Here is an 11,697-nt window from a genome sequence, read left to right on the forward strand (position 1 = left end):
GAGATTAGTCAGGATCGAGGGAAAGATGAACAGAGCAAAGTACAGAGAGATCCTTGATGAAAACCTGGTCCAGAGCGCTCAGGATCTCAGACTGGGGCGACGGTTCACCTTCCAACAGGACGACCCTAAGCACACAGCCAAAACAACACAGGAGTGGTTTTGGGACAAGTCTCTTAATGTCTTTGAGTGGCCCAGCCAGAGCTCGGACTTGAACCCAATCGAACATCTCTGGAGACGTGAAAATAGCTGTGCAGCAACGCTCCCCATCCAGCCTGACAGAGCTTGAGAGGATCTGTAGAGAAGATGGGAGAAACTCCCCAAATACAGGTATGCCAGGCTTGTAGCGTCACAACCAAAAAGACTTGAGGCTGTAATCGCTCCCAAAGGTGCTTCAACAAAGTCCTCAGTAAAGGGTCTGAATACTTATGTAAATTAGATATTTCCATTTATTTGTAAAAAAAATTATTCGTCATTATGGGGTATTGTGTGTAGACTCATGAGTATTTAAAAAGAAAGTGTAATCCATTTTAGAATAAGGCTGTAATGTAACAATGTGTGTGTGTGTGTGTATACAGTGCCTTGCAAAAGTATTCATCCCCCTTTGCATTTTTCCGATTTTGTTGCATTACAACCTGTAATTTAAACTGATTTTTATTTGGATTTCATGTAATAGACATACACAAAATAATCCAAATTGGTGAAGTGAAATTAAAAAAATGACTTGTTTCAAAAAATTCAAAACAATTCCAAACGGAAAAGTGGTGCGTGCATATGTATTCACCCCCTTTACTATGAAGCCCCTAAATAAGATCTGGTGCAACCAATTACCTTCAGTAGTCACATAATCAGTTAAATGAAGTCCACCTGTGTGCAATCTAAGTGTCACATGATCTCAGTATACAGTCACCTGTTCTGAAAGGTCCCAGAGTCTGCAACACCACTAAGTAAGGGGTACTACCAAGCAAGTGGCACCATGAAGACCAAGGAGCTCTCCAAACAGGTCAGGGACAAAGTTGTGGAGAAGTACAGATCAGGGTTGGGTTAAAAAAAAAATATCCAAAACTTTGAATATCCTACGGAGCACCATTAAATCCATCATTAAAAAATGATAAGAATATGGCACCACAACAAACCTGCCAAGAGAGGGCCGCCCACCAAAACTCACGGACCAGGCATGGAGGGAATTAATTAGAGAGGCAACAAAGAGACCAAAGATAACCCTGAAGGAGCTGCAAAGCTCCACAGTGGAGATTGGACTATCTGTCCATAGGACCACTTTAAGCCGTACACTCCACAGAGCTGGGCTTTACGGAAGAGTGGCCAGAAAAAAGCCATTGCTTAAAGAAACAAATAAGCAAACACATTGTGGGAGACTCCCCAAACATATGGAACAAGGTACTCTGGTCAGATGAGACTAAAATTGAGCTTTTTGGCCGTCAGGGAAAATGTCTGGCGCAAACCCAACACCACTCATCACCCTGAGAATACCATTCCCACAGTGAAGCATGGTGGTGGCAGCATCATGCTGTGGGGATGTTTTTCATCGGCAGGGACTGGAAAACTGGTCAGAATTGAAGGAATGATGGATGGTACTAAATACTGGGAAATCCTTGAGGGAAACCTGTTTCAGTCTTCCAGAGATTTGAGACTGGGACAGAGGTTCACCTTCCAGCAGGACAATGACCCTAAGCATACTGCTAAAGCAACACTCGAGTGGTTTAAGGGGAAACATTTAAATGTCTTTGAATGGCCTAGTCAAAGCCCAGACCTCAATCCAATTGAGAATCTGTGGAAAGACTTAAAGATTGCTTTACACCAGCAGAACTCATCCAACTTGAAGGAGCTGGAGCAGTTTTGCCTTGAAGAATGGGCAAAAATCCCAGTGGCTAGATGTGCCAAGCTTTTAGAGACATACCCCAAGAGACTTGCAGCTGTAATTGCTGCAAAATGTGGCTCTACAAAGTATCGACCTAGGGGGGGTGAATAGTTATGCACGCTCAAGTTTTTAGTTTTTTTGTCTTATTTCTTGTTTGTTTCTCAATAAAAAATATTTAACATCTTCACAAATGAATCAAATGATACAAACCCCCACAAAAATCAATTTTCATTCCAGGTTGTAAGGCAACAAAATAGGAAAAATGCCAAGGGAGGTGAATACTTTCGCAAGCCACTGTACATCACAGCAGGCTAGGTTATACTTCTGTGTTTTTGGGGAGTCAGAGCAGAACTGGAATGTCGAATGAAGCTGCAGCCTTGTGGCAAAAGTGTGATTTTTTGTTGTTGTTGTGATGCAAGTCTGCAGACCATGCTGCCCTGACCTCTTATATGCTTACTAGCTCAGTCCCAGATCCATTTGTGCTCTTGCCTACTCCACTGGCATTGTTTGGCATGAGTGGACAAGAGAGCTGAAACCGATTGACACCCAGGCTATATTGTTACTGATTGTTGTTCTATGGAATAATGCACATACCAAGTTTTGGCGCTTAATAGAACATCTGATCTCAAACGTCAGAACTATTTGAGAACGTGAACAAAAAATTGTTAAACGACTTTTAACACCCACACTTGCAGTTGATATGGTGACCTAACCTTATACATTTCATTTTGTGAAATGTTTATTTTTACGAGTATTTAAATGTACAAAAACTGGAATGAAATGGAACATGTAAGCTATTGAGTGGAGAATGTGATGCATGTTGTTTCAGTTTTCCAGTTGTGCCAACTCAGTTCAAAGTTTGCGGTTCACACCAAAAATGTTCTTATTCTTTCTCATTTTACCCATCTAATTTCAGTGTTGATTTTGATTGAATTTGTTTGATTAAAATGGAGAAGCTAAAATAAGCTTTAGTATGACCTCCCTAATCAAGTGTGAATGGTATTAGTATTCTATTGGTATTGTGTATAGTAGCCCCCTTGCAAGACAAGGTGGCCACTATGCTTTTAGAATGCGCCTCAAATTAAATAAAATGTTGATTTGAGGCACAAACTAAAAGCATAGTATAGTGGCCCCCTGTCTTGCAATGTCTTTGATTCATTAAGAATGTCTGTGTATGGTTGCACATTGTATAGAATTTTAAACATTATCCCCACATGCAAACATGCCAGCACTTAGTGAAACAATGTCTGATTGAATGCCCACCACACTAGACACCATTCATTCTAAATAGGTCCTCCAGTGATTTTTTTAAACTTATACTGTTGAAAAATGATATCTGAAGTATAAACAGTAAAGTACACACACTAAAGGGTAAAAAAAAAAAAAAATGACATTGAGCTAAATATTTTTTTTTAGTAACAACTGCAAATGTCAAGGAGGGAACATCAAATAAAATATGATTGGTCACGTACACACATTTTGCAGATGTTATCATGGGTGTAGCTAAATGCTTATGTTCCTAGCGCCAACAGTGCAGCAATAGAGGCGCAACAATGAACAAACTAGTAAATCAGGTGATAAATGAGCTTAAAAGGTGACTGGAATATGACTTCAAGCATTTATTACTCAAGAAAATACAGTTGCATATACAGTAGAGCATAACTGACATATTTGGAAGGAAGACTACACTTGAGTTGTTTTAGGAAAGAACAAGCATATAGAATAATAGAAGCCATCACAAGCCATCATGGGAACCGTTTAGCAAAGTATGGAGTATTAACAAAGTGAAGGATCAAGGTCCTGAAATGTCAAACATACAGAAGGCCATGTACAAACCATCGCCAACTTGATCAAATTTAGAAATCTTCAGAGTTGATATGAGGCTACTGACATGAATTATGAACTACCAGAATTTATCAAATCAAATAGGACAAGCCAATGTAACATGGGCCTGTCTATCGCTGAACAAATCGTAAACAAATGTTGGTAGAAAATGAACTGTGCTACCGTAGTGGCTTGTGGCTCTTTCACAGGCCGGGGCTACGTTTCACTAGGAAACAAACAGAACCAAAGTAAAGTTTTCGTTGCAAAACGTTTTCCGTTTGGAGTAAACTTTTTGGACTAATGATTACACCCCAGGTAACTTACACTTCAAGCATACCAACTGAAAGCTGGGGCCTAATGTACTTGACAAGAAAGTGAAGGTAAGGATTTTAGCGACAACGGCAGGGATTCAATCCGATTACCGCTTTTCAAGGCAATGTTCCCGCATTCACGGTAAACAATGATTGGATTGAATCACGGGACTTGATCTTGGCCTATACAGTACTTCTAGCCCTGTCTTCTGAAAGGCATAACACTTATACACTGACTGCACAAAACATTAGGAATACCAGCTCTTTCCACGAGACTGACCAGGTGAAAGCTATGATCCCTTATTGATGTCACTTGTTAAATCCACTTCAAATCAGTGTAGATGAAGGGGAGGAGACAGGTTAAAGAAGGATTTTTAAGCCTCAAGATAATTGAGACATGGATTGAGTATGTGTGCCATTCAAGGGATGAAGATTTAAGTGCCTTTGAATGGGGTATGGTAGTAGGTGCCAGGCGCACCGGTTTGAATGTATCAAGAACTGCAATGTTGCTGGGTTTTTCACACAACTGTTTCAAGAATGGTCCACCATCCGAAGGACATCCAGACAACTCCAAGCATTGGAGTCAACATGGGCTAGCAACACTTTGTAAAGTCCATGCCCCGATGAATTGAGGCTGTTCTGAGGGTAAAAAGGGGGGTGTAATTCAATATTAGGAAGCAATTCCTAATGTTTCGTACACTCAGGGAATTGGATATAATGACTAGAAATGGAGGGTGTGTAAATATAAAAAAGGTGACATTTCTGGGACTGATTTAAACAGGATATCGTGTTTCTCTTTTGTCATCCATTCAATTTTTTTTTTTTAAAGCTAAAAACTACAAAGGAAGATCATTTCCCCAAACCAACCAACAACCGTTCCATGAACATTCAATTATCCAGCAAGCCATTTTGGACACAACTACAGTCAAAAGGATCCAACAAATATGTTTTAGTGTCCCCCTGACTTGCGCCCAGTCCAGGACCTGGAGCGAGAACGGGACCGTGAGAGGGAGCGAGAATGCGAGCGGGATGGGGAGCGCATACGAGACGACGCAACGTCCTGCGGCTCATAGCCACCGGGTGCTGGGTGGAAGTCGCTATCTCGTGGGCTCAGGGACTTAGAGCGGGAACGAGACCTTCCTCTGGACTCCCTCTGGGCCCTGGATCTGGAGTGAGAAGGGGAGCGGGATTGGCTGTGAGGGGAATGCCCAGGGGGGGGTCGTCGGTGGGGTCGGTGCCTGTATGAAGAACAAACCATTGGATTATTACACTGAACAAAAATATAAAACTAAGGTTTTACTGAGTTACAGTTCATATAAGGAAATCAGACAATTGAAAGTAATTCATTAGGCCCTAATCTATGAACTTCACATGACTGGGAATACAGATATTATTCTGTTGGTGCAAAGGGTCAAACTTTCCGGTAAATTTACGTACATTTTCCATGGGAAGTTAACTTCTTTGGGATAGGGGGCAGTATTTTCACGGCCGGATAAAAAACGTACCCGATTTAAACTGGTTACTACTCTTGCCCAGAAACAAGAATATGCATATAATTAGTAGATTTGGATAGAAAACACTAAAGTTTCTAAAACTGTTTGAATGGTGTCTGTGAGTATAACAGAACTCATATGGCAGGCCAAAACCTGAGAAGATTCCATACAGGAAGTGCCCTGTCTGACAATTTGTTGTCCTTCTGTTGCATCTCTATCGACATTACAGCATCTGTGCTGTAACATGACACTTTCTAAGGCTTCCATTGGCTCTCTAAAGCCGCCAGAAAGTGGAATGGTGTGTCTGCTGTCTCTGGGCAAAGTACAGCAGCAGAGTTTGTAAGTGGTCAGCCTGGGGACAGTGAGACTGAGATGCGCGGTCACGAGACTTAATTTTTTTCTTTCAGCCTTTGAATGAATACAACATTGCCCGGTTGGAATATTATCGCTATTCTACGAGAAAAATAGCATAAAAATAGATTTTAAAACAGCATTTGACATGCTTCTAAGTACGGTAATGGAATATTTTGAAATTTGTTGTCACGAAATGCGCTCGCGTGTTACCCTTCGGATAGTGACCTGAACGCACAAACAAAGCGGAGGTATTTGGATATAACTATGGATTATTTGGAACCAAAACAACATTTTTGTTGAAGTAGAAGTCCTGGGAGTGCATTCTGACGAAGAACAGCAAAGGTAATCCAATTTTTCTAATAGTAATTCTGAGTTTAGTGAGCCCCAAACTTGGTGGGTGTCAAATTAGCTAGCCTGTGATGGCCGAGCTATGTACTCAGAATATTGCAAAATGTGCTTTCGCCAAAAAGCTATTTTAAAATCTGACATAGCGTTTGCATAAAGGAGTTCTATATCTATAATTGTTATGTTTTTTTGTGAACGTTTATCATGAGTAATTTAGTAAATTCACCGGAAGTTTTCGGTGGGTATGCTAGTTCTGAACATCACATGCTAATGTAAAAAGCTGTTTTTTGATATAAATATGAACTTGATTGAACAAAACATGCATGTATTGTATAACATAATGTCCTAGGAGTGTCATCTGATGAAGTTCATCAAAGGTTAGTGCTGCATTTAGCTGTGGTTGGGTTTATGTGACATATATGCTTGCTTGGAAAATGGCTGTGTGATTATTTGTGTCTATGTACTCTCCTAACATAATCTAATGTTTTGCTTTCGCTGTAAAGCATTTTTGAAATCGGACAATGTGGTTAGATTAACGAGATTCTTATCTTTAAAATGGTGTAAAATAGTTGATTGTTTGAGAAAATTGAATTGTGGTATTTTAGTTGGTTTTGTATTTCGCGCCGTGCGATGCCATTGGCTGTTGGCTAGGGGTTTCGCAGGCGGAACGGGGTTCCGCTAGCGGAACGTCTGTCCTCAACAGGTTAAGCCAAGGAATTTTGCTTAAATTCATTTAAGAAAAGTTCTACACCCGTTCATACAAGTCAATCCAGAGCATCCCAAACATGCTCAACGGGTGACATATGCAGGCCATGGAAGAACTGGGACATTCAGGAATTGTATACAGATCCTTGCCACATGGGGTTGTGCATTATGAGGCGATGGCAGCGGATGAACGGTACAACAACGGGTCTCAGGATCTAGTCACAGTATCTATGTAAAATTACATTGATAAAATGCAATTGTGTTCATTGTCCTTAGCTTATGCCTGCCCATACCATAACCTCACTCCGTTCACAACATTGACATCAGCAAACCGCACGCCCACACGACGCCATACACGCTGTCTGCCATCTGCCCAGTACAGTTGAAACTGGTGTTCATCAGTGAACAGCACACTTCACCAGTGTGCCAGTGGCTATTGAAGTTGAGAGTTTGCCCACCGAAGTCTGTTACGACGCCGAACTGCAGTCAGGCCAAGACCCTGGTGAGGACGACGAGCGAGCAGATGAGCTTCCCTGAGACGGTTTCTGACAGTTTGTAAAGAAATTCTTGGGTTGTGCAAACCCAGTTTCATCAGCTCTGGGAAGCTGGTCTCAGACGATCCCGCAGGTGAAGAAGCCGGATGCGAAGGTCCTGGACTGGCGTGGTTACACGTGGTCTGCGGTTGTGAGGCCGGTTGGAACCACTGCCAATTCTCTAAAACGACATTGGGGCGGCTTATGGTAGAGAAATTAAGATTCAGCTCCGGTGGACATTCCTGCAGTCAGCATGGTAATTGCACGCTTCCTCAAAACTTGAGACATCTGTTGCATTATGCTGTGTGACAAAACTGCACATTTTAGAGTGGCCTTTTATTGTCCCCAGCACAAGGTGCACCTGTGTAATGATCATGCTGTTTAATCAGTTTCTTGATATGCCACACCTGTCAAGTGGATGGATTATCTTGGCAATTGAGAAATGCTCACTAACAAGGATGTAAACAAATTTGTGCATATGGAAAACTTCTGGGATCTTTTATTTCAGCACATGTAACACGGGACCTAACACTTTACATGTTGCGTTTAGATTTTTGTCCAGTGTATAATCCCTTCCACTGATGGAGGACAGCAAAAGTAACAGAAGATTACAGCCATCCAATGATTAGTAAGTATAGAAAGTGCCCAGAATGTGTTTCATTGTCAGGGGTTCAGCTGTTAATGGGACACTTAAGGATTTTGGCAATGAAGCCCTTCATCTACTTCCTCAGAGTCAGATGAACTTGTGGATACCATTTGTATGTCTCTGCATGCAGTTTGAAGGAAGTTGCTAACTAGCATTAGTGTAATTGACGAAGTCTACAGGAAGAGCTAGCATGCTAACTGTTCCTATAGACTTCCAGTCGTTGCGCTAACACTCGTTAACATTGGCTAGCGAGACTACCTCTTACTTCCTTCATACTGGACGCAGAGATATAAAAATTGTATCTTTGAGTTCATCTGACTCTGGGGAAGTAGATAAATGGCTTCATTGCCATAATCTCAGAGTATCAAGAACCTACCTGTCGTTTTCCGGACTCCTGCTTCTTCCTGTACCGCCGTACATCCTTCCACGAGAGCTGGGTAACAAAACGTCAATCAGAATGTAATCAATAGACTGCAAAGCTTATACAAAATGTAACAATCTTATTTGAAGCATGCTAGCTGGAGAACACTGGAAAGGCCCTTACTCTCTGGGACTCTCAGAGCGTCTGGGCCGGCGATCGTAGGATGGGCTGCGTGACCTGCGTCTTTGGTAGCTACGGCTGCGAGAGCGCCTACGACGGCTGTCCCGATCATAATCCCGATCATCATGCCGCGAAGAGCTGCGCGAAGATCCCCCCTCCTTTCCTTTCATCTGATTGGGTGCTGTGATGGAAAAAAGGGGGTTTGGGAGAAGAGAGAAACCCACCAAGCAAACAAAGTACGTAGTGGTTTAGCTTTCCTTGAAAGGTATTGCAGTTGTACCACGTGAGATATAAAACATGTATTTGAATTTACAGCTGAAAGTAACATCAGTAAATCGCGAACAAGAAATTCTGCTTGATACTGTACAGTGTTACTTCATGAAACACAGGACATTTGTGAAACTGCCTTACTCTTTCGGTCTCCCTGCGCAAACTGGATTTCAATCTGTCGGCCACACACCCACTTCCTGTCCAGGTTGTGAAGAGCATCTTCAGCATCGCGCACATCTTCAAACTTGCTGAGCTGTTAAGGTTCTTACCCATGGTCTTATGTGGCTACATTCTTTTCAGCAATACTGTTGTAATACAATGTATCCTCTGCCACTTAATCGAAATGGAAGCCATATTGGCTGACAGCATAAAGCAAAGCTTAGGTTCTGGAACACATTTGTTATGAGAATGTTGGGTTCTTCTCAAGATTGAAGATGAGCAAACATGTTTCAATAATATGTCTCTTATTTGATGGCTGGCACTGAGGAATCAATACCGCTTCAGTTTCAAATTATATTATCGAATGCAAAATAAGAGTAACAATTTCTTAGTTCAATTAAGAATCAAATTTTCACATTGGCTATTTATTGATTGATTTATGTAATATTTGTTGATTCATTTTTTTGGGGAGGATACAAAATAATTCAGGTTTGTTACCTTAAACATGCTTGACTTTGACTTTCATCTTGATCTTTATGCTCTTTAATCGCCTCCCAGAAGAACTTGGGTTTCCTGCTTGTCTTTGCCCTTTAACCTCTTCCCTTTTCCTCTTTCTTTTGACGACATATCCAAGCCTCGACTCCGTCCCCTCTTTTTCCTCTTCAAGCTTTAAATTCTCTTTCTTTTTCAATCTTTCCCTCTCTCTGTTTCTTGCATCCTGGCGGTCTTTTGCTGCTTGTCTTTAGATCTACTCTACACCGGACATTCTTACTCTTTCTCCAGGCTCCACAACAACTGGATGCCTTTACATTTTCTGGGGCAACAGAGAAATGTAAGTTAGATATTAAAAAGTACTTCAGTGTGTACATACAGAATGCAAAGTCACAGCAATTTCTGAGAGAAAACATGTTATCATTTTACAACATTCAAAATTATGCAAATGATAAGAGAAAAGACAGATTTCATAATTCTCACTTTAGAAGGGAAAGGATATTGAATATATGCAAATCCTCTTGGTCGGCGTGAATAGAAGTCAAGTGGAATGTAGACGTCTACTACTGGCCCATAACGACCAAACTCACGGCGCAAATCCTCAGGCCTGAATACCGTAGAGGATAGAAATGTCACTTCAATGACCAGGAGGAAAAGTAGCACCACCAAAGGAGCCATTGACAGACTGGTGGCTTCTGTTGGGCAATATGATGCCACTTCTTTGCATGAAAACTGACACAATTTAAACTTTGAGTCTATGCATAACTTACACACTCTGAAATGTACCTTACATCCATGAATGGATAACGTTAATAGAACAATCAACGTGTGTAGGCCTATATAGTGTTCTCTTTGCAAACAAAATACCTTACGGATAGGCCAACTAACATCCCCCCCTATACTAGTCATATTTTTTTTGCCATTTATATTATAATTTTCTTAAACTATGTAGTAGGGTAACGTTCACAACTGTTTTTAAACGTAAGTGTGGACCGGGAGCTACAGCTAACGTTAGCTAGCTTATTAGGACGATTGAAACAGAAGTTTGTCCAAATGTTGCTGGTTAGTATTTTTTTCTTGGTTTATGACTTGAGTTTAGCCATCTGTGGGTCTACCTTGCACGACTAAGGTCAAGCCACAATCGTCTTTGATCAGGCAGAAGCGCGTGGCTAGCAGACTAGCGTTGGCCTAATGACGTAAGCTTGGGGTGTAGAATTCTGACCTTATTTGACTGCAAGGAACTGGGGCCGGGCATATGTTCAAATATGGACTCACCTGGATTCATCGGAAATGTTTCTGATGAAAAGAGATGTATTTGGAGGTCTCAAATATCTGGCCATGCTAAAAATATAAAGCAAGAATGCAGCTTTACATCAAATATTTTCGCTCTCTGTTTTGGGTTTAAGAGAAAAGTATTTCTAGCAATGCAGCTACGTGGAAAACCGAATGCGCAGGCGCATACTTTACTTCGCGGATTCGTGAAAGCACGAAAATAAATGTAGCGCCATCTACTGTTATGGTGCGTTATCACACCATGCAGAGGAAGCATGACGTATAAAGAACGGAACTCTCAGGCAAAACACAAATTGGTGGTTTTGTTACCAATCCGACTATTACATAGGCTACCTATCATTATGATGTAAACTCCATGTAGTTTGGACATAACCTTTGAAAATGATCTGAACATCTAGAAACATGAACTGGTTGCATTTGACCATTGTTATTTTTTTCTCCATTAGTGCATTATTTTGTCATGACATTTAGTCATCAAAGTCTGGCATTCTCTGGATTGATGGTGCTTTCAAGACAACTGGGAACACGGGAAAATAAAACTTGAATCATGACATCAGTGAGCTTCAGGTCGGAGCTCTAGAAAGACGCCCGAGTTCCCGACTTGGAATTCCAAGTTGGATGACTGTTCAAAACCTATTTTCCGAGTTGGAGTTCCCAGTTGTTTTAAACGTGGCAGAAGTCATGCTGGATTGACAGCATGCCCAATGTACTCAACCTTTTCTGGCCCATGGTGTTGTGTGTGAATGCTTATCCTTTTAAGCATGGCCCTTAAACACAGACTTGGACCACACACCCTCGCCACCGAATAACAGGCAGGGGAAGAAAAACAGTGATTGCTTTGCAACGCTTGCAGTT

The 11,697-nt window shown here is 41.4% G+C and overlaps 1 protein-coding gene across 2 annotated transcripts; it reads right to left on the reverse strand.

The window, feature by feature from the left end:
* Positions 1-3,482: 3,482 nt before the first annotated feature.
* Positions 3,483-10,989, reverse strand: LOC106570375 (uncharacterized). Of its 2 annotated transcripts, XM_082961234.1 has the most exons (6): positions 10,825-10,989; positions 10,033-10,156; positions 9,040-9,142; positions 8,632-8,809; positions 8,464-8,520; positions 3,483-5,249 (listed from the first exon to the last, which is right to left on the reverse strand). In XM_082961234.1, the coding sequence occupies exons 1-6, from the start codon at positions 10,887-10,889 to the stop codon at positions 4,961-4,963; spliced, it is 816 nt and encodes a 271-aa protein (XP_082817360.1). In that variant the 5' UTR covers positions 10,890-10,989; the 3' UTR covers positions 3,483-4,960. The 2 variants fall into 2 exon arrangements, with proteins under 2 accessions (XP_082817360.1, XP_013998101.2); XM_014142626.3 differs by lacking the exons at positions 10,033-10,156; positions 10,825-10,989 and adding an exon at positions 9,535-9,666.
* Positions 10,990-11,697: the final 708 nt, after the last annotated feature.

This window comes from Salmo salar, chromosome 14 (assembly GCF_965601325.2).
Source record: "Salmo salar chromosome 14, fSalSal1, whole genome shotgun sequence".
Classification (NCBI taxonomy): Eukaryota; Metazoa; Chordata; class Actinopteri; order Salmoniformes; family Salmonidae; genus Salmo; species Salmo salar.

Coding starts and splice junctions, on each gene's coding strand:
- LOC106570375 (XM_082961234.1), bottom strand. CDS start 10,889: ATGGCCAGATATTTGAGACCTCCAAATACATCTCTTTTCATCAGAAAC. Junction 10,157..10,824: donor AACATTTCCGATGAATCCAG/GTGAGTCCATAT, acceptor TACGGTATTCAG/GCCTGAGGATTTGCGCCGTG. Junction 8,521..8,631: donor CGCTCTGAGAGTCCCAGAGA/GTAAGGGCCTTT, acceptor TTTGTTACCCAG/CTCTCGTGGAAGGATGTACG.